Here is a 24,664-nt window from a genome sequence, read left to right as displayed (position 1 = left end):
AAGATAGGAAACTACTAAACTTAAATGTAGATGAGATACAGAGATACATTTTAATACACGAAGAGCTACAAAAGGAATAAATATAACCATCGCTTAAAGGCTGTTCTGCAAATCTGAAAAGAAAGAAACATTTTAGAGAGGAAGGGAAGGAATGAAACACTGCCTGATTGGAAAATGCAAACAAGCAGATGTCTGATCCAGGCAGAAGGAATAGAGACCACGTGAGGAACGTTTAATGTACAGATTAGCAAGATGCTGCAGCTTCATCTGTTTGTCTGCTGGCTTTGCATTCTCATGGCTCCTAGCTCAGGAAGTTGGTTCAACGTGCTTTTTTGAGAGTTGAGAAACCAGAGCATCGGTCTTCTTATTAAAAAGACCTATTGTTTCAGCCTCGATAAAGATGAAATTCAAATTTAAAATAATTAATCTTCCTTAAATTGATCTGATCCTGTCCACCTACTTTTTCTTTACTATCTATGGTATTGAAAGCCATTTTTCTCCCAGGGAAACACCAAGGGATTTGTCCTCAGGAAGTTAGAGATTGATAACTGCAAAACTCTGAATGAAGGAGAAGACCACAGGAAACTACACAATGTAAGATGACAACTGTCCCTTAAATGACAACTGATCCTATTGTAAATCAATCTATTCAGCTGGCTTGCTCTTTACAATTCTATGAGAAAAAAAGATCTCAGTAGAAATGTAGTTTGCTCCTTACTTTCAATTTTCCATGTGTATTTAATGACAAGATCTATAGAAGTTTACAGAGATTCTTGAAGGCTAGTAATATAGAATGAGTTGAATGAATTCTTAATGGCAGTTTGCATTTGAAATATTACATTGTGAATATCCACAACATCATATTTCATTTGTAATCACTGCAACAAAGAGCACCTGGTTTTATCTCAGAAACAATTCAAGCCCAGTTTCTGATTTGTAAGACATAAAGAGGATTTCCTAGGTTTACCCTCCATTAAAAAAAAAGGAAGAAAGAAATTAAGATAAACTCCTTACTTAGAACAATAACAGAGAGCACATCACAAACTTTTCTTTTGGTATCTCAAGGTCCTGTGTCCTGGCTGCCCCATTTTGCTGAGAGGAAACAAGAAAGCTTGAGAGGTCTCATGCTAATCTGAGAGAGAAAGTCATTAAGCACAAGGATACCCAAAGGCTACCCAAAGGATTTGGACAACATCTGCTGTAGGATACAGCTGATCCATTAAGGAGAATTAAGAGTCTATAACTAGGTAGTAAAAGAAAAGTCAATTTCTGAGAGTAGCCCCGTCCATGGAATGATTCATTCGAGTTTAGTGATTAACTGTAAGCTCTCAGCAGCGTTAGGATTGAACTCATGTCCCTTTCTAGAAAAACTGTTCTATCCTGTGTTATCTCACTGTCTGGGGTGGTGCCAGGTTTTGTGAAGTTTGAAATTTATACAATTTGGGGGGGCCTCTTTAGGAAAATAAAGAATTAAATTATTAATACAAAATTTGCTAGAAACATGAATATTTATTTTGAATGAGAAAAGAAATTACAATAAATTACAAATTTTTAAAAGCTGATATAGACAACACAAAATCAATATAAACACAATGTTTTTATTAATTGCCTGACACACACTATACTTCCCTTTTTCCTAGAATTTGCAAAACCTTTGAACACTTCTTCATATTGACAATTTTGTAATATATTATCTCTAAAGAGGTAACAGAAACATAATTCAGCCTGAAACATGGCTGATGAAATTTGCATTACAGTACTGATAGTTTTTTTAAAAAATGTTCAGCTTCACAACTTGTTATTGGTAATAAGATGCAGTACATTGAGATGCATAAAACATGACTTCACACTCAGTTGTACTGCATGCGTAATACTGCTACAGGTTTTGTGCCCTACATACATAGAAATTTTGATAAATTTCACACAAATTCCAGCAAGAAAGAAGAAATGACCGTGCATTGATAATTATATATGGCGCATTGTTGAGAATATTCTCACAAAACATAACTTCCTTTTTTTCTAGGTATTAATGAGAACTGAATTCACCTCTTGAAAATTTACACATCTGAGGATTGGAAGACTTTTCTACAGGCCATTTGGCTCCATACATTTCAAACATGGTTTCTCCTACATTACCCACATACTTCAATGCCAGGTGCAGTAGGACACGTTTATATCGTGATACAACATCTGACCCTGCACCTTATTTACATGGTTTCAGGAAGTTGGCATGGTGGGGAGTAGGATTATTCCTGGAAGCTATTCCTACACCTGAACAGCTAGCAACAACTTAACTGTACATGAACGTTTGTGACTCACATACATAGATCCCACTAAACTCAAACTAAATGTATTCCCAACTCATTTTTCCTTGGTTGGAGCCTCAAAATGCCTATGGCCATTCCAATACCACCTCTACCCCCCACCCCCCAATACAAGGAGATGAGTGACAGATAGCAAGTTGAAGTGAAAAGAGGCAACAGTTTTAACCAATTGCAGTCAAAATATCTTATTTTGCAAATTTTATGAAAACACATAAATATGGAAGCACATTACCAGAATCTCTCCCAGAGCCTTGGAAGGAGCTCATTTGTGCAAGGGAGGGGCTTTGAAGCTGAAGCTTTATTAATTTCATGGTAAACCCACATTTACACACTGGCCACATTAGCACAGTTTGGAAGTACTGGGTCTGCCCCTATGTCCACGCTCATGGTCATAAACCCGAGTTAGGACTTCAGCATCTTAGTTCTGCAATTGCTCTCATACTCTTCTTTCTGTCTCCAACTCCAACCTCTCCCTTTTCCTAACCTTCCACGTTAGCCTCATCTTTCCCCATTTTGTATTTACACTTTCCACATCAGAACCTTAAACTGATTGCCAATTGCCTCACTGAAAGGTGAAAACTCTTGATTCTCTAAAGAGCAAGTTTCTTTAAATTGCTGGTGTTTAACTACTGATTGGTCGGTTGATGGTGGTGGCAGGTGATGAGAGCCACTTCCTCCTGTAGCCAAGTGTGTGCCTGTATGTCAGTTGTGACAGTTCCACTCACATCCACTCTGTCCTTCAATCCTCACGATATTCCTCTCAGATCATAAAGTTATCAACATTTTAAAAAATGAGGCAATAAACTCAGAGTTTAAGTAATTTTCCCAAGAACACACAGTTAGTAAGCAGTGGAGGATTCCACTGCACTGATACTGACTTCCAGTTGCTTAATTAACTCTATATGCTGAGAGCAGGAAGATACAGCTGGTTGGTGGACCCAAGTTCTAATCATATGGCTTAGACTGAGTGTCCCTTCAATGTCTATGCAGCTCTCTCCAGTCACTGTCACCAGGTATACAAATCCTTCCTCTGGGTCCAAAGCACATCTATCTGGCTCTTTAAGACAGAAAGTTATGCACAAGAGACTTTGTTCTATACCCCCATTTGATTTTGAGCTTCTTTAGCATCTTGACCATATTACTATCCAAAGCAAGAAGGAGTTCAGAAATTACAGGGATAATATCGACATTTAAAATTTTTCTTCAAATGCTAACAGCCCACAGATATTCATAAATAAAGCTTATTTTGGTTATTCAGAGAACAGAAAAAGAACACATCTTCCAAGGACTACAAAAATCTTTTCAGGGGAATAAACCTGAGACTAAGTGGAAGAAATAGAGAAATTATGAAGGAAACACATACAAAATAAACTAAGAAGTAAAGTATCAGGCTACGAGAATGAACAAGACAACAAAAATAACCAAAAGAAAATTAATGGGCATTTTTTAAACGATAAAAAAATCCTCTTGGGGCCAGCATGGTGGCGCAAGCGATTAAGTGCACGCGCTCTGCTGCGGCGGTCCGGGGTTCACCAGTTCAGATCCCGGGCATGCACCGATGCACTGCTTGGCAAGCCATGCTGTGGCGGCGTCCCATATATAGTGGAGGAAGATGGGCACGGATGTTAGCACAGGGCCAGTCTTCCTCAGCAAAAAAAGAGGAGGAGGAATGGCAGATGTTAGCACAGGGCTGATCTTCCTCACACACACACACACAAAATCCTCTCATCTTCATCACTGCTAGGTCTCAGGGAAAAGCAGTTGACATTTGATGCTTCCATTTTACTCTCATGCTGACTTCTTCATAGAGGAAATAGAATGCCCTTCAGTTCCCTACCACCAAACATAAACCTATCATCATCCGCTCTGCTCCTATTATCCTTCCCTCTTGTTAAATAGACCAGAGCAACCATTTTTTCTTCTGTTTAAGGCCACTTACTTTATTGAATATCATCCCAATGTGTGCATTCAGAAATCTTACACAGTCCATTAGCCTGTTTCTTACACACTCATGTTTTCCCTCTCCCTGGCACATTCCCATTAGCTTAACAATCGTTTTGTTACCAGAGTAGGATATGTACATAATGTAAAAAGTCACGCAGTAAAACCAAGCCTGTTATGAGAAAGAGCAGCTCCTGCGTTACTGCCACGCCTGCTTCCCAGAGGCAAATGCTGCCAACTCGCAACTTTCCCCTCTGGACCTTACCTTCCTCTTTCCAAACTCCAAATTTACTAATTTTTTTATTTATTTAAGTTTTTACTTTTTACTTTCAGATATCATCTACTGATTTCCCACTAAGAAGGATTAAGAGTATAAAGTCACAATTTGCGATTATGGCAATATTCAGTGTTTACATTATCACACAAGTATAAAAACATTGTTCCCAGCCAAGCTACATAGTATGCTCTGATTACATTTCCTCTCTGTAGAACTATTTTGGTTCCCTAGAATTAACAAATGTTTTTGTTTGTATATTTGCTTAGTTTTCTAGTTATTAATCATTAACTTATCCACAAACTCTCTCCAGAGCTCTCTAAATAAATGAAAAAACAAGAGATGGAAACTCAGATCTACAGAAAAGTAAAGAACACTGAAATAGTAAATATGTGGGTAAACAGAAAATATTTTCTTAACTTCTTTAAAAAATATTGCCTGTTTAGAACAATAACTATAACATGATATTGTAGGGATTATACTGTATGTAGAAATAAACTATATGACAAGGGTGGTACAAAGGGTGGAGGAGGTGATAAATGAAATTAAACAGTTGTATGGTTTTTATGGTTTTCATGAAATGATGCAGTATGAATTATACATAGACTGTGATAAGTTAAGGATACATATTGTAATGTCTAGAACAACTACTAAAAATGCAAAAAGTAAACAGAGGAAATAGAACATAAAAAATATTTTAAAAAACACATAAAAAGAGCAGGAAAGGAGCAACAGAGGAACAAAAAATGAAAGGGAAATACAGAAAAGAAATATCAAGATAGTAGATGTAAATTCAAACATATCAGTGATTACATAATGTAATGTACTTATAGTTTACACACATCAATTAAAAGGCAGAACTTATTAGACTGGATATAAAGGCAGAACTTATTAGACTGGATAAAAAAGTAAGACACAACTATATGTTATTTACAAACGACTCACCTTAGATATAAAAACACAAATAGGTTAAAAGTAAAAGGATGGAAATATATGCACCATGTTCATGTAAGCTTAAAAAAGCTGGTGTAGCTATATTAATATGACTAAAGTAGACTTCAAGACAAAGAGTATTGTCAGAGATAAAGAGGACTATTTTATTATGATAAAAAGATTAATTAGAAAAATATAAAAATCCTAAGAGTGTGTGTTCTAATAAAAATAACTTCAAATACATGAAGTAAACATTGACAGGACTGAAAGGAGAAATAAACAAATCCACAGTTATAGTTGGTGAGATTGACATTAATATCCCTCTCTCAGAAACTGATAAAAAATTAGACAAAAATTAGTAAAGGTATAGAAGATCTGAATAGCACTATCAACCAATTTGATCTAATAGACATTTACAGATTGTTATACAAGACAACTGAAGAATACACATTCTTTCCCACGCACATGAAACATTTACCAAGATAGACCATATGCTGCACGATGAAACAAGTATCAATAAAAACCAATGGCCAGAGTATATTCTCTGGCCACAACAGAATTAAATTAAAAATAAAAAACAAAATGCCTAGAAAAATTCCTATTTGGAAATCAAGATAAAACATTTCTAAATAACTCATTGAACAAGGAAAAGAATTACAGGGAAATTAGAAAATAGTTCAAATGAAACAGTAAAGAAACACAACAAAAAGCAATTTATAAGATGCAGCTACAAGATTATTTTTAGAAGAAAAATTATAACTTTAAATACTTTCGATAGGAAAGCATAAAGCTATAAAATCCATGATCTAAATTTCTACCTTAAAAACACTAGAAAAGGGCCGGCCCCGTGGCTTGGTGGTTGAGTGCGCGCGCTCCGATGCTGGTGGCCCGGGTTCGGATCCCGGGCGCGCACCGAGGCACCGCTTCTCCATCCATCCTGAGGCCGAGTCCCACATACAGCAACTAGAAGGATGTGCAGCTATGACATACAACTATCTACTGGGGCTTTGGGGGGAAAAAATAAATAAATAAAATCTTTAAAAAAAAAAAATAATAAAAAATAAAAATAAAAACACTAGAAAAGATGAGCAAATTAAACTTATAGTATGTAAAAAGAAGGAAATAAACAAGTTGGAAATCAATGAAATGGAAAATAAACAACAGAAAAATAAAATTCAAAAGGAGATTTACAAAACCAAAAGTTGACCTTTAAAAAGATTAATTAAAGCTGATTAACTCCTATGAAGACCAATCAAGAAAATAAAGAAAAAAAAATACTAACATCAGGAATGAAAAATGGTTATCACTACAGATTCTACAAACATTAAAAGGATAAAAGGATAAATATTATAAACAACTTCACACCAATTAAGTTTGACAACATATATAAAATGGTCATAAGTGAAAAACACAACTTGCCAAAATGGACATGAGAAGTACAAAATCTGAATAGCCTTATTTTATTCAAGAAGTTGCCTAAAACATCTCTATAGAGAAAAGAACTTCACTGATGAGTTCTTTCAAACATTTAAGAAGGTGATAATGCCATATTACACAATCTCTTTCAGAAAACAGAAGACAAGAGAACATTACCCAACCCATTTTAGATTAATTTAGCTAGAAAAACTGTAATACCAAAACCTAATACAGCTATTATAAGAAAAAACACACATACACACATAGAACAATATTCTTCATGAACATACACACAAAATTCCTTAAACATATATTAGCAGATTTAATCCAGTAATATAGAAAAAGAGTAATACATCACAGCCAAGTTGGGTTTATTCCAGAAATTCAAAGTTGCTTTAAAATTTAAAAATTACTCAATGTAATTCACCACATTAAAAGAATAAAAGAGAAAAACATATAATCATCTCAATAAACAAAAAAAGAGCATTTGACTAAATTCAACACCTATTCATGAGAAAACTGAGCAAAGGAGAGATAGAAGGGAACCTCCCCCATCTGTTAAAGGTATCTATGATAAACTGCAGGTAACATCATACTTAATGGAAAAATAGTAAACATTTTCCTCTTTACTTCAGCAACAAGTGAATGATGCCCTCTCTCATCACTTCTGCCCAATATCGCACTGGAGGTCCTAGACAATGAAATAAGGCCCTCCAAAATATTAAAAAGCATAAAGAATAGAAAGGAAGAAGTAAAACTTACTTTTGTCACAGAGGACAAAAATTTATGTAGAAAAGCATAAGGAATATACAAAACAAAAGAAACCGTTGTAGAGTTAATAACTGAATGCAGAAGGTCATTAATACAAGATAAAAATTGTATATCTATATCTTAGAAGCAAACAATGGAAAATAAAATTTTAAAAATACCTGAATTTCCTCTTCCAGTTAGTATTTAAATGGTTGCAAGAGTCTATCACTTTCACCCTAATAACCAAATTAAGCCAAAGTATAGTACCATAATTTTTCTAAACCCATCAGATAACCAAGCATGCCAAACAAACAAACAAAAAAATGTAGGTAAAGAAAACTCCAGAAAGTGACTAGCTTTTCATAAGGGAGAAGAAACCCATGGCTGTTCTCACCTGTGGTGAAACAGCAGGGTAAAGAAGAATCTACCATAGCTATAAGGTAAAACTAGCCAAAAATTCTTTTTAAAACCACTTAATGGCTACATGTGAACTGGCATGACAAATTGGAATTCTGAAAAGCCACAGTCACAGAGCAAGTCAGGCACCAACCTGCCAAATCTTTCCTGTGGGAATTTATGGAGTACTAGGTATAGTACACCAAATCTGAGGAAAGGACAGGGCAGGAAAGACACCTTTAGGCATGCAGAGCCTCTGCCAAATGTAAGGCAGCCACCCACTGAATTGAATGGGCAAAGCAGAGAGAATGAGAGAAATCAGTTCAAGGTACTTAGGACTTTACCTACATAGTATTGGGGTCAGAGCTGAAGAACTGAGAGAGCCTTTCTCCTCTCTCCCCACCCTAGGCACTCTAGGCTTTCAGCTTCCAAGGTATGCAGGTGAAGTAAGAGATCTTTCTCCAAGGCATTCCAGGTAGAAAGAGATCTCTGGAACAAGACTGAAGAGCGAATGAAACTTCTCAGTTGGCAGTTTGGCTATAAAACACAAGATATATCTGGAATATTGCCAGCACTCAGAAGGGAAAATCTTGATCTTGTTTCAAAGTATTTGAAGCCAGTGGTGAAATGAACAGAATCACTGAAGATCATATTGACTCAACCTCACTTTAGTGGCATGACACAAGAAATAGCACACACTCTTTGGGAAGCGAACATGATTTACTTGAGTTTCTTTTCTTTTTTTGTTCATGTGTGGCATAAAATCAAACATTAAAAGAAAAATTAAGAAGAAAGAAAATATGACTCATGGTCAAGAAAAGAAATAGGCAATAAAAGTAGACCCAGCTATAGCCCAGAAGTTGGAATTAACAGACAGGGACTTGAAACTATAACAAAAATGCTGAAGGAAATGAAAAGCTGAACAATATATATAAAGAGAATAAAGAAACTTCAGAAGAGACATTGAAACATTGAAAGAATCAAATGGAAATTCTCTAAGTGAAAATTACATGGTTAGGTGAGATTAATAGCAGATTGGACTCCATTTAGGAAAGAAGATAGTACTCAAACTAAAAAACAAATAAGATAAATAATGGAAAAACAAAACCAAAACAGAGCATCTGAGAGATGTGAGGCAATATTAAATGATCTAACATACACAACTGGAATCACAGAAAGAGGAGAGAGAGAATGGGAAAGAAGAAACATTTAAAGAAATAATGACTGAAAATCTTTCAAAAGTGATGAAAGACATCAATCTGTGCATCAAAAAGCTCAAGAAATCCCGAAGAAGATCAATTCAGAGAAAAATATACCTAGATATTTTATAGTCAAACTGCTAAAAGCTAAAGATGAAGAACACATTTTAAAAGCAACCAGAGGAAAGAAAAAATGACATATTACATACAGTGGAACAATACAAATCACCAAAAACAACAGAGGCCAGAACACAATGCAATCACATCTTTAAAGTGCTGAAAGAAAACAAACTGTCAAGCTAGTATTCTATATCCAGTGAAATGGTAATCTAAAAATGAGGGAGAAATAGAAACCATTTTCAGGCAGACAAAAACTGAAAGAATTTGTCTCCGCCATAACTACACTAGAAGAAATGCTAATAGAAGTTCTTCAAACCAAATGGAAATGATACTAGATGGAAATAAAGATCTGAAGGAACCAAGAACACTAGAAAGGATCAATAATTGGGTAAATGAAGATAACTTTTTTTGTAAAATATTTCAAATGTATTTAAAAGACTATTGCCTGTTTAAAATAAAAAATAACAATGTATTGGGGGGTTTGTAGCATGTCTAGAAGTAAAATATAAGGAGACAAAAGCACAAAAGGTGGGAATGAATTATACTCTTGTATGTGAAGTATTATAATATTAGTTGAAGGCAGACTGTGATAAAGATGCATACTGTAACCTCTAGAGCAATCACAACAGATTGGAAGGTACAATTAAATATTAAAAAAAAAAAGCCACCATGTGATTCACTCTACAGAAAGGAGGAAGAGAAGAACAAAGGATGGGATAAATACCAAATATCAAAATGAGAGAGTTAAACCCAAACATATCAATAATCACATTAATTAGAAATGGACTAAACACTCCAATTAAAATGCAGATTTTCACTCTGGATAAAAAGCAAGACCCAACTATATGCTATTTATAAGAAACACTTTAAATATAAAGACAGAGGCAGACTGAAAGTAAAAGAGGAGGAAAAGATATACCTTGAAAACAGTATAAGAAAGCTGATGTGACTATATTAATCATCAAACTGACCTCAAAAGGAAGAGAACCACTAGAGATAAAGATCTTTTATGAAGATAAAAGGATCAACTTATCAAGAAGACAACTCTGCATGCCTTTGAAATTAAAAACAAAGTTTCAAAATACACAAAGAAAAAATTAACAGAAAAGGGAGAAGCAGACCAATTTACAGATAAAGTCAGAGATTTTTAAAACTCATTGTTCAGTAATTGCTAGAAAAAAGTAGACAAAAATTAGTGAATATATAGAAGATATGAACAGCACTAGCAATCAGTTTGACCTAATTGTCATTTATGGCACACAACACTCAACAATCGCAGAAAACACATTCTTTTCAAGGGCGCATTAGAACCTTCATCAAGATAGACCATTTTCTGTGCCATAAAACAAGTACCAATAAATATCAACTGACTGAAATCATACAGAATATATTCTCTGACCACCTTAAGTTTAAATTAGAAATCAATAAAAATATGATATCTAGAAAACTCCTCCCAAATATAGAAAGTAAACACATGGACCAAAGAATAAATCATAAAGGATATTTTGAACTGATGATAATGAACAAACAACATACAAAAAATGGTAGGATGTAATTAGGGCAGTGTTTAGAGAAAAATCAATAGCTTTACATGATTATCAGAAAAGAAGAAATATGTAAAAATCAATGCTCTAAGCTTCCACCTTAAGAAGCTAGGAATGATGAGTAAATAATAAAGCTAAGTAAGGACAGCAATGAAATGTAAAATGGACTAACAACAGAGAAAATCAACAAAGTCAAGTCTATTTTTAATATACATTTAGCAAGGCTGATCATTACCGATTTATAACAGTTCCTCTATTAGTCTGTGAGCAAGAGGCATGAGAGTAAGGGGCCTGTGTGTAGTTGTTTTGTTTTGTTTTTTACCATCAGCATATCCCCAGCATCTTGCATAGAATAAGGACTCAACTGTGTAATTCTAACTAAAGGAAACACTCCTCCATTCAGCCTAAAGCCTTAAATCCCAAGAGGAATGGATCAGATCAAGATTCCAGTGTGTTAAATTCCTCTATGTTTGAGTGTTATCAGTTCTCAAAAGATCAGCATTTAACTTTCATTCATTTTATGGAAAATGCAAAAAAAAAAAAAAATCAATTTCCGGAAAATGTGTCTTTTTAAAATACAAATTTACATTATCCTAGCAATTGAATGCCACTTTATTTCCAAATGATTATAAACCACCTCATCAGTAAGGATCGTCTGCATGAGAGTTAAGTACAAACTAGCAAATCTACCACATGACCTGTAATAGTACCTTCCCCAAGCTAGGTAGTCAACAGTCTCACTAATTTATTGTTCTGGATATTACCACCTTTACCATTCTGGATAGATTTTTAAAAAAATCAACTTATTGACTTTTCTAGATGTGCGTTTTTTTAATGTTTAATATTTTTTCTTGTTAATAATGTAAAATATATTTGTTTTATGGAAATTTTGGAAAACGCAGTCCATTGTACAAATGATTCCCAGTACATAGTCTAAAGACACTTTTACTGGGTTCTTATATTTCCCTCAAGTATATTTTATTAAATATTAGTACGTAGTAGTATGATTTATCTTGCTTTTTTTTTTCTATTTTACAATTCCATTTTTTTCTTATCTTTGAGTATAATTTTGTAGGATATTTTCTACCTTTGTAGTGCTCTTACATCTCAACCTAAGATCATTCCTAAAGCCTTTTCCATTTTATTTTCTGCCACTGTGTTTGGGATGTTATTTCTCAAAAATGGTTTCTGCCAATACATATGTCTTGTAGATTATCTCTACATTTTCCTAGCCATTTTACTAAACTAGCATTAAATTTTAAATTTAATTTGAGTCTTCTAGGGAAACAATTATGTATAATTTTCAAATATAGGCCTCCTTTCCCATACTTACATTGCTTGTTTCATATGTATTAAATTTCTAGAATGATTTTAAATAATAAACACACTGCCAAGCTTCCTGTGTTTTGGTCCTGATTTTAATGGGAACAAATCTAATCATTATGTCATCATTATGATGCTGTTGGCTAATGGTGTGAGAGTGATATTCTCTACGGTGTTGAAGAATTATCTCCCATACTTGGTTTGAAAGGATATCTTGTGCAAAACGGATGTGTAATTTTGTAGAATTCAATTAGATGATCATAGATTTTAGTTCACCTTTTGATATGGTGTAAAACTGATATCCTAACACTGAACCATTCTCAGAGTTCCAGGTTAACCTTAGGTGACTTGGTTTGTTTTTTTTATTACTGAATTCTAGCTATTAGTACTCCTTTTAGGATTCTATCACTCACACATATATATAATAGAGATGGGACTGTAAGTCTCACTTTTTGGGTATTTGCTAGTAAAAGGAGGAAAGGGACTGGGAACAAACATTTACTAGGCTACTGCTACTTCTAGGACTTTGCTTAGTGTCTTACATATATGATTTATTTTTTTTGCAATTTTCTAAGGTTTTCTGGTTCATACTAGCTTGATTACAAGTACTTGTTTAAATTTATTTTTCATTATTTACTTCAATTCACACATCACGGGAATTATCAGCTCCTAGAGAGTTTGAAATAATTTCTATATAAAGCCAACCTAGCTCCAAGCCTTTTGTGGAGGTAATTATTTCCATTTTTTCCTTGATTTAGTCAATTTGGGCAATTTAGAACTTAAAAGGGCTTTCTTGACTTAGTCCTACCAGAGTTCTCTCACTTGGATCCCTATCCCCATCACAAAAAGACACACACAGGCGCTACACATCAACGAAAAGCACTACCTTTCAGCTCTACTGAATTGCAGTAAAATCACCACCTCCTCCTACCCGAGCCTTCACTTGTTCCCTTACAAAGACACTCTTTCCCCTCCATACCTGGCTAGCAATTATGTACTGTTGAGATGTGCTACTCAGCACCCTCTACTTCTCTTTCACAAGGCTTATCTGTTGTTAGTGATTTTATTTAATTCCATCAGAACAGGGCCTCTCTCTCACTCTTACATACCCAGCACAATCTGATGAACGAGAACATTACTAAGTTTTTCTTATGGTAGGTGCATTTAACCTAGTCCATTTGTCACACTAGTTCTGCTAGATCTTTGTAACGTTATCTTTGCCTTCTTTTTTGGTGTCCCCATTGGTTTTCTCCACCTGACTTTGCCATGCACACAGTTTTGTTTGTGGTTTGGAGGACATATGTGGTCTATTTTAAATTCTACCAGTGGATAATTAAAGCTTCTTACTTATTAAAAAAAATCCTTAAATGTTTATAACTGCAAGTTTAAAGATAAGAAAACATTTTTAGTTCCTATTTATGGAAGAGAAGAGTTTTACACTTTTACTTCCCAATCCCACTTCCCCATCTTCCTCTTGTCTAGTTTCCTTTTTATTTACAATACATGACCACTTTTACATTCATATCTTTATATTTTATGTTTTATAGTTTATATTTCTAAACCAGCCAGGGTTCATCAGCGAGACAAGACGGCCCCTCTGCAGGGAGGATAATAGCTGTCTCCATATCTAATCCTGAAGGTGTGAGGAGGGGCAGGCAGGGTGGGAGTGCCAGAGGTTGGGGTAGGGGGTCACAGTCAACTTCTACATTTTTTACATTTACATTTGTAAACAATGTTACAGTAAGTTAGACTTCCCTCTAACAGTTGAATACTCATTCCCAGTCCTTTTAAACCACAACTTCCTATGCTTGAATTAATTTTTGATCAATTTTGGCATTCTCTATGTTTTAGGTACTATGTTAATATACTACTTCTATATAATTTAAATGTTAAGAAATAAATCACTAAATAGCCAAGATTTCTTGAGTCAAAATTTTTTCACTAAAAGTATTGTCAGAGAAATACGACTCTAAAATTTTTATTTATTGCTTGGATGCTCACACTACTTTTCTTTCCAATTTACAAGTCACCCAGTGCGTCTAGGTTTGGGTATCTGTTCATAAATTCCACCTGAAGCCCTATGAATTTCTTCATTCCTAAAATTCATATTTTTTAAGAAAAATGATTAATCGCTTTAATCACTGCTCCTATTCCAATTATTTCTTTGGTGACATCCATTACACAGACATTGGGTCTCCTTAACTCATCATCTGTAGTCATGGCCTCCAATCTCAACTGGGCCATCCATGGTTTTTTTCCGCATCAGTTATTCCAAAACTCCTCTGCTCTTTTCAAACCTATGGACTCAGCAAAATACGCACAAGGGTGAAATCCAGTCCACTGTCTGATTTTGTAAATAGTTCTAACAGAACAAAGCCACACTCATTTGTTTACATACTGTCTATGGCTGCTTTCACATTACAATGGCATGGTTGAGTAGGTTCAATATTTACTACCTAAGTCCTTTACAAAGTTTGCTGGCCCCTGCTCTACATTCATCATCCATCCCCTTTACTCTGAAGAGAGAGCTTCACCGGAATAAAAGACATAAATGAGTATACCACCTTTCAAGCAAAAAAAAAAAAAAAAAAAGTGTAAATCTGACTCTTCATCCATGCTTTTCTCTCTTGCACTTGTTAGGGGTAATCTTCCTCTTTGGCATCTGATTCCAATTTCTCTTCTCTTCTTGACTAGGACCTCAGTAATCCTGTCTATATTCTGTTTTCTGACTCCTTACCATTACCTTAATATACTGACACTTCTCCTAACATAAAGGAAAACCAACCAACCAAAATGAGAAACAGATCCTAAACCTCATCCCATAGCTACGTTTCCTCCTTGCTGTTTTCGCCGAACATCCCATATTCTATACTTGGAACATCCATTTCCTCACTCCAATCCTACTTTTTCCCCCACTCCAAAGACTCCTGTCATTTCCTCTCTCAAATACCAAATGTATATTTTAGCTTCCTATTCGACTGCTCAGCAGCATTGGACACTCTTTGCCATCTTTTCTCTGGAAACATTCTCTTCTCCAACTTCTGTGATCATTTATCCTTTTGCGAGCTGCTCTTTCTCTATTCCTGCTTCTGCCCTACACTGCCTTTTCTTCACCTTAGCCTACATATACCAGTTATCATCTGTATATTGAGAATTCCTTACTTTATAATCCAGATCACTCTCATGTTAAAGATTCACATATCCAATGGGAATGCCCCATAGAAACCTTAAGCTCATTGGGCTCCAAATCAAAATAATTGGTTTTTCTCCCCAAATTGCTGCTACTCTTCTGAATACTGTATCAGTGAACGGTACTATCCTTGACCCAGTTGCTCTAATACAATACCTGGGAGTCTCTGGACTCCTCCCTCTCCCTTCTTCCACATGCAATTTATTTCCAAGCGCTCTCAGTATTTCCTCTCCTAACTCTCCTTTTTTTCTCCATCCCAGTGCTCCTAGCCTAACGCAGAGGACTAACATTCCTCACCTCTTAAGAGGATCTCCCTCCCCTCTCCTCTCATCCCCTCCAATCCATCTGAATATTGATAGATTGTTGATTCGTGACATAACCCCACCTAAAATCCCTCAATATTCATAGGTTCGAATCTAACAAGGCCTTCAGAAATCATGACCTTCACCTACTGGTTTAGTCCTCTCTCTCCTTCACACATTAGGATATAGTCATGTTCATTTGCATTCCCATAAATGTTCCATATGAACCTTGGTCAACCTCAGGGACTTTACATAACGGGTTGGATGATACTCACACTGAAGTGCCCAATTTCCACACAATCTAAATTTAGACATCACTTCCGAGATCTGGGATCTCTACCTCCACCCCAGATTAGGTGCCCCCCTTGTACTTCTATCACAATTTACACACTGTATTATATAATTTTGCTTTCTTAAGAATATAGACTTCATGAGGATAGAGACCATTTATATCTTGTTTGCCACTGTAAACAAGTTCAGCACAGTGCCCGGCACTCCATTTAATTAACTGTTGATAGAAATTAAACTGAATCATCTTTATTTTCATCTCTTTATTCTTGTCCTTGTGATCTGGAAGCATTTCTGAACCTTGTCTTCTACTGATTCAAATTTCTGCTTTGTCATTTCTGGTATTTATCAAGTTTAATGCATCTAATTTTACTAGTCTTTTTCAATTGTGTGTCATTTTCATTTTTCCTCATTTTTGCCCAACTTCCATAATGACCTGCACATCTTTTTAGCATTTAGAATATAAAGTATACATTCTAAAAACATGCTACGGCAATAAATGTATTTTAGAGCTAAGTGAATATCCGAGTCGTCTGGGACACCGGTTTTTTTTGCCGGGGGGGGGGGTGGTAGTGCTGCAATTGTTATTCCCAATTCCACAATTTTCCTTTCTTTGCCCTTATTTATTAAGGCCTGGTTTGAATTTGGGCAAAAGCGTAAGATTAGACACTCTAGGGATTATTTGGCTGTTAACATACAGACTGGACCAGGACTACACCTTTGTAAAGGATTCAGGGTGGAGGGCAAGAGACAGAGGAGAGGTGGAAAGGAAGCACTCAACAGGAACGAAGAACTTTTTTGAAATTCACTGCAGATGCATGCACACCTCTCTGGTACAAAAAGAAAAAAAAATTAGCTACAACATATTATGTGAAAGATTTCTACCAATATGTCTTCTGTGTAAAAATAGTGATCAGAGCAAATGCCACCCGTGGCCTTCTCTTAGAAACAAATGATTCTGAGGTGGTAGAACAGAGGAAACCATATCCCAATGTTCTAAAATAAAGTATTAAGGGCTCTGGCTGCTGCAGAAAAGGTTATATATTTCATTTAAAGTTTAGAATATGACCACTTGACCTATTTTACTAGAATCACATAGACAATGTTCTGTTTTCCAACCCTTCCTTTATTCTTCAGGGAAATTCAAGTATGTGTGTATATGTGTATGGGTGTGTTGGGTATATGGGAAGTTTTTCACTGTGCATTTCTACTGGTAGTTTGGCCATAATTTTTAAGAACTAAGTGTGTTACTGTTACTAAGCTGGTCCAGGAATGCACTGCCCCAAATCTGCTCTTTTTGATAGCAGCAAATGATTAAGATGTCAGGTGAAATTAAGAAGGAGTAGGACGACTAGGGAAAGGTGATCTTTAAGCGCTACATTCAAGTTACATGACATTAGCATAACTTACTCAATATTGATAGTATGCATATATTAAAGCAAATATATGTGTAACATCTCACAGTTAAGGAATAAGTCTTTAGTAAGGTTCCAAAAAATACTAGCTTCCCTATGTAGAAAAGACAGCTACTACACATAATTTTAAAAGTTACCATATCAAATACATGGCTCTTTTGCAAAGCATCATAGTAATCTGAAAGAAAAGAGTTCACATTTTCAAATAAACACAAAATAAAACAATTAATTCTGAATAAGTAGTAACAACTTTATTTTAACTCAACGTGCTGAAATGCAAAAAATATTTTCAGCAATAAGATACAAAAAGTATGTATCTCATCAACATCAGCTGATTAAAAATGAGGCTGAAAAATTCAATATAAGTCTTTATACATTTGAATCTTGAAAATCAATTTCCCCCAGAACTAATTTTTAAATAATTTTAGCAGAATTTTATTTTCAAAAGTGGGACTCACTTAAGTTATATCTTTATTCTAAAAAAACTGAAGGCAAAATTAACTGGATTACAGTATACAATGATAAACTCGAACAACATAAAAAGATTTAAATATAAGAATTCCTTTTCAACCATAAAATCCACATACTGCAAACAGAAGACACGGTGTGGTGATTTCATTACTAGTGAAGAGGAAGTCTTGCATATGGTAGGCACTCAATATTTGTTCAACTGGACCTAAAATTTACATCATTCCATGGACACTTAAATAAAGTAGAGCTCATAATCTGTATAAAAGAGGTTTGCAAAATACTCTTACGTATGCTGAAAGTGCTGTCTTTATAATTTGAAAACACTAAAACCCACTCACCTTATTTTGCAAGAATACATTGAATATTTTTATTTTATCCATCAAAGAGCTTGAATGTCCAACTCAGAATTCACCTCTTCATGTATACTTGGCTATGAGAAAAGCTTGTTGAGTTGGATTTTAACAAAACTTATGAAGTCCCTCGTGTTCTATTTTAGTAACACTGGGTAGTATCTATGATCCACATTTTTATAAAGAATTCTGCTTAGGTTTTAAATTTATGCACAAAACTTAAATGGGTAAATAAATTAGTAATTATACTTTTGGCAATATAAACTCTAGCTTAGGTCTAGTTTAAAAATAAGCCAGTAATGTTCATGACAACTTTTTAAGAGATTTTTGTTAATATTTTAAAACTTAACTTTAAAATTGATGTCCTGAAAAGGCACTGTTTTCACATTTCATCATTCAGTAAATTGGTGATGTTTTTGAGAATTTTAATTTCCTCTGTCAATTAACTGTCCCCCAAAATAAAGCACATGAAATATTTCAACTAACCCGAACTTTCAGCATTTAACTGAGTCCTATTTTCAGAAATTCACTCTTTTGAACATACCACATACAAAGGTCATAGCATACATAGGTCATACAAAGGTCAAGCAAATATAAGTACGTCTACAACACACTCACACACACACACGCCCAAATGACCACGTAATACATGCAAGGTTCTTCAATTACTATTTCAAGACAATGACATGAGTATTCAAGGAGGTAACAATGGCAAGCCATATATTATGGCACCTTCATATTTGTGCTCCAAATACCGATACAGGTTAAAATTAAAAACCGAAAAAGGCACAAATATATTGTTTCTGTATCTCAATCTAAAGAACAGTTCTCCAATGCTTACTTTCATAATATATAACATTTAAAACCAGTCACTACTTTTCTAAGGAAAAGCTGTTTAGGTGATAAACGGGGAAAGAGGAGCAGACTGATGGTTCAAAAGGCAAGGCTGCTGTAGACAGAATTTGTGCCTAGTGAAAACACTGTATGTAGTTAAAAAAAAAAAGGCTATTAGAGCACTCATGTCAGAATACATTAGCAGATTTTTATCATTGCCTCAAGAACCAACAATACCAAAAACATACATAATAAATAAAAAAAATAAATCAACTACCATACGACTCTGTTAGTATAATGGTAGGCATTATATTATCTCAAAAGTGAACATTTCTACAAACGTGGATATTCTTACAGCACAGTGTTTGACGTTTTTTGGTATAAAATGTGCTACCAACCTAAAGAAGAATTCTTTAAAATAAAACCCTTAAGATTTGCAATAAACACTAAAATAAGTAAGTAAGGGCAAGCTGAAATGTTTATTATATGGTGTTATTACTGAAGTCACTATGGTTAGAAATGTAGACTCAAGCAGTGAATTAATTCACAATGTGCCTGTGTGCATTTAATATAAATGGATACACCAGTATCTTTTTTTTGAAGTATGACAATAAAATTCTACAGCCTGAGTAAGGAATTTTTGTTTTCTTATAAGACCCTGGCAAAATCTTAAAATGTATACCCATGTGTGTGTGCATTTTTTAAATTGTACATCGTAAATTTAAAAAACTCAATCTTACGGTGAAGTTAAGGAAGTGAGTTTGTGATCTCTATAGTACTTTTACATAGGATGGAGTCCATTAACATGTAAGAATCTTTCTTCTAATCCAAGGGATTCTTCCAATTTCAAATTTAAGTTAATACAACAAAGACTCAAACTACACAGAAAGAAACGAAGATGTCAGAAAATATGATCTGTTCAAACTCCAGTTTGTTGTGGATAACAAATGCTTATTTGACAGTGTCTGTTCAATGTAAATATAAATTACACTTGATATTAGGACTGCTTCAGTGAGTACCTAACAGATAACAAAAATAAAATCTATTTTAAAATCTCAGGCTTCACTTTTTTCCTTTTGTCCTGAATTCAAAAACTAAACAAATTATACAAATTTTAATTGGGAGATTAAAGTTATATATGCAAATATATAGGTATCTGCATTTTTTTTTCCAGTGACACATTTTTTTCGTTGTGCTCAAATATAAGTCTTGCCTAAGAAGGATGCTGTCACTGTTGCACGCAAGCAGATGCAGCAACTTGTCACTGATCACTCCTACTTCTCTGGGACAATGCACCAGAACAGACCTCCACTGCGAACACAGCTATCAAACACTGAACATGCATATGTGTTTAAAGCAAAAATTCATTTATAATAAAGAACTGGCCCATGAAAAGCAGTTTATAAATAGTTTATCCTGTTCACATTACGCAGAATTTCAATATCACCCACAATGTTAGTACAGTAACTGAAAGAGAAAAGAGAAAGCTAGGGGGAAAAAACGGGTTAGAGTGTGGTCTGACATATTTCTAAGGGTTCTCTCCTTTGGTCTGCAAATAATATCAGTTCATTGTTTTTAGGAGAGTAGACTGTCCAGGATTCGTCTGCTGTTCAGGTGCTTTCTCCAAAGTATGATAAAACAGGAGTAAATTCAATAATGAATATCTGAAATTCAAACCAATTTAACTATAATCAAGGATATCTTTCTTATCTATTATCACAAACATCCCAGTTACCTCCATCTGTCTTTAAAAATTCTTTCAAAAGTTAAGACACAATTAATTATACCTTATTAATTTCCTCAAAAGCAAAAAAATATATGTACCACTGAGCATACAAAAGTTACACATTAAAAGTGCATATATATCTTTCGTAATTGGCCCACTCATTAATTTACATTTGGTCATCCTTACTTTTAACATATACAGAATTCTTCATATAAATGTAGGTCACTATAAATTAAAAAAAATTAATTCAGCACAAAACATGCTTTCTTATTGAAACCTTAACCTCAATCAGTTCTCAATCATTGTAAACTTGGATAAACCCACAAAGAAACACAAGCAAAGGTTTGTTATGCTTCTCTTAGTTTGCTGGACAGTTAACATATAGACAAACATCACAAATTTTACTAAAAATTTGGGCCAATTCATTGCATATTTGCCCTCTGAAATGAAAAATAAATTAGAATTGAAGCAGTGTATTGCCACAACTTACCTTGAAGGTAAGAAGGTTCTCCTGTATTTACAGAACTTAGATTGGAAATATTACCAGTAATCTCCAATACAAGTGCTTTTAAGGAGAACCTAGTTTTAAACTTTGAGATAGCATACGACAAACCCTATAAAATTCATTTTGCTTTTCTCAAACTAATGGAAGATCCTTTTGAAACTTATCATCTTCAGTTATCAATATTACTGCATTATGGAGCTAGTGCAATCTGGCATAGCCTTGGTCAAAATGACAAGGCACAATAAAAAAATTAAAGTATTATATGAACAAGAGAAGTCACTGAAGATAATTTAAGGCCTTGAAGTGAATTAGAGTATAATCAGTCTAATTTAAAGCTGAAGAATAAACCATAAATTATCCACCTGAAATGCAAGCAATACGCTTTTTCAGCTTCTGTTTGTGGACTAGACAACAGAAACAACTCTTGCTTATGGTTTGTATATTAGAATCCTTCTGGACCTGGAGGAGTAAAAGTCAATTCCATTTTTCTACAGTTCATGGAAGATTTCAGGACTGTTTTAGCCGTTTGCGTGGAATGCCAAACTGTGGACACTGTGCAGATGCTAGTGCTCTGAAGGCTTCTGCTACTAAATGGGGATGAGACTGAATCATGGACTTCCACCCTGACGTTTCCATTATGTCCGTTGCTTGGCTGAAAAAGAAAATTAAGAGATGTTTATTAAAGGGTACTTTCCAAAACACATTGTTGCATTGTCAATTTTTTTTTTAAGTTACAGATTTCAAAATGTTTTCAACACTTTGCCTCTCTATGTATTCAAACCATTTTAATTCATTAAAATATCATCTTTACCTTACTGGTATTTTCTGTTGCAACTGAAACTACTAAAATTTTTCTGGAAATTCTACTCTCATGAAGTGTATGATACTTGTCTCCACAGTCCCACCCCCTAGTTAAGGCCCACATCATCTCACATTTGGACTATTACAACAGTCTTCTAATTTGTCTTCTAGTGTCCTATCTTGCTTCTCTCAAACCAGCTTCTGTGCTGCCTTAGGTAACATAAATATGACTATATCATGTCCTCTTCTATTGTTCCCCATTGCCTGTATCCAAGTTCTTTAGAAAGAGAAACAAGGTTTCCTACTTCCTCTCTCTAGCCCTGCACCTCCCACGTCCATGCTCTGGCATTTTGCATACTGATACTGAACTGCTTATTGAACACTATGTACAACATGCTCTCACTGAGAGCAAAAACCTAACTGCTCAAACAACAAATCTAGTTACCCTTCCTTGTCTCCTGTCTTGTCCTCTTGTACCCAATCCACCATCCAAATAATATCCAAATATTATAATTGTCCCTTCAAAATATCATACCCTTTCATTTCTCTCTACTCCCACTGTCACCAATCAAGTCTAATTTCATACTTCATCTCTTACCTGAACTACTCCAAAAACTTTCCAACTGGTCAACCTATATATTTAACATTGCTCCTCAACTACCAACACCACCTCAACCTCCCCACATCTATTCTCTACCCTGCATGCAGACAGACTGCTAAAAACGCAAACCTGATCATGCTCTACCCACCCTATGTTAAAACCTTTCACTGGATGCCTATTACTCTTCAAATAACGTCTAACAGCCCTAATGTTATTTACATGGCCTTCCAGGACCTGATCTCTTTCTGCTTTCTCCAGCTTCTTCTCATACCCTCTTTCTCACTCCATATTCTTCTCTCTTGTCACCAAAACTTTGCACACCCGATTCCCTTTTTCTGGGATAAACGTTCTCACCTCTTCCCTCTTCTTCACCTACTAATTCTTAGGGTCTTTATCTATACTCGAAAAGGCTTCCTCTGACCCCTAGATTAGGTCAGGTTCCTTTGCTATATGCTTGGATGGGTATGCTATATGTTACCTATCATCACACTTGATTTCAACTACTTGTTTAATTCCTATTTATCTCCTTCTAAACCATAAACTCCATGAAGGCAAGGGAAACATCTGTCACATTCGCCACTATATTTTTGTACTGAGCACAGTGTCCTAGGTATTTACTGAATAATAAATATAAATATCTATCAAATGAATGATCAACTACTGTTTCATGCTTCTATATTTTGATTCAAGCTATCCTGTCTGCAATGCCTGTCACTTCTTTCTTAGTTCTGCTAATTCCTATTCATGTTTTAAGACTCAGCTCTGCTAATTCCTATTCACGTTTTAGGAAGCCATTCCCCAAACCTCTAGCCTCTGTCAAGTGCCCTGCACATACCCTCTTGTATTACATTACTTACCATATTACAATGAAATGATATATTCATGTATTTGTTTCTTTCATTAGATAAATTTCTCAAGAACAAGGATGTTTCCTCATAATTGTTTTTATATGCAGCACCCTAGCGTGGTGCTTGAGATACAACAAATGCTAGGTAAATGTTTGTTGAACTAAACAGTAGCTAACAAAACAATTTTTTTAATTTGCCTGATATCAAATTACGAGTGTGTCATTATGTTTGTAATTTCAACTAGTTATTTAGAATCACATAGATACCTCTTAATATACTGGGCATTTTCATTTATTTAATTCAACATATATCTATTGAAGGTATGTATATACAACAGCTTCTCCAGGGGAAATAAAATAAACTGATATTTTTTGACACTGAAAAAGTTATACAATGTAGAATATTTTCCTAACAGAATAAAACTAGAGCTTGAGAGTGGCTAAGTATAAAGGATGACAACATTGTCATTTGCTGCTAATACATTGTATTTTAAATTCAAATTGATTTTTTTCTAGGATCACATACCATAATAATGTATTATCACACACTGACCAATATAAAGAACAACCAATAATGTAAAAGTCATCACTAAGTTTTACTTTCAGAAAACAGAATTTACCAACTGATAGGAATTCACAGTTAACCAACTTCATATATATCAAAACACATGAAAGTAATGGGAAATATTTAAGTCAACAAACATTCATTTTATTGTCTCTAACACTGGCTTTTTTTTACTTTTTTATATCAACTTTTGAGAATTTATGAAAATGGAAATTAAGAGTTTACAGGTAAAAACTAATCAAAAGCACATGCAAATTCTTCAACTTATCGACTCTTTACCCTTTTACATTTTGAGTAATTACAAAGAGTAGAAAACTCACTTTAAAAGAGAGAGGGAAAAAAAGGGAATAGTTAAGTTCTCATAGTTTATATTCAGAAGGTCTAAGCTTAGAAGATGTACTAACTACCCCACCCCTTATAGTTTTACCAGGGAAAAGGAAGATCAAATTGCTACCATTTTTGGAATATTAGGCAGCTAGCATAATACAGCATTTGATGCAAGGTACTTGGCTAACCTAAGAAGCAGTGAGTTAGCATTCAACTGTAAAA

At 34.6% G+C, this 24,664-nt stretch overlaps 1 protein-coding gene across 4 annotated transcripts in view; it reads right to left on the bottom strand.

Moving 5' to 3' along the window:
- Positions 1–17,357: 17,357 nt before the first annotated feature.
- SPOPL (speckle type BTB/POZ protein like) overlaps positions 17,358–24,664 on the bottom strand; it is a 67,927-nt gene continuing 60,620 nt past the window's right edge. For all 4 annotated transcript variants that reach the window (XM_087435112.1, XM_087435114.1, XM_087435110.1 and 1 more), the window contains one exon: positions 17,358–21,953. In XM_087435112.1, the coding sequence (XP_087291238.1) occupies positions 21,809–21,953 (145 nt within the window). In that variant the 3' untranslated portion in view covers positions 17,358–21,808. The remainder of the gene's footprint in view (positions 21,954–24,664) is intronic.

This window comes from Ceratotherium simum, chromosome 9 (genome assembly GCF_057802395.1).
Source record: "Ceratotherium simum simum isolate JZ-2026a chromosome 9, ASM5780239v1, whole genome shotgun sequence".
Taxonomy (NCBI): domain Eukaryota; kingdom Metazoa; phylum Chordata; class Mammalia; order Perissodactyla; family Rhinocerotidae; genus Ceratotherium; species Ceratotherium simum.
The sequence above is the reverse complement of the archived record's forward strand: the minus strand, read 5'-3'. Positions and strand labels throughout refer to the sequence as shown.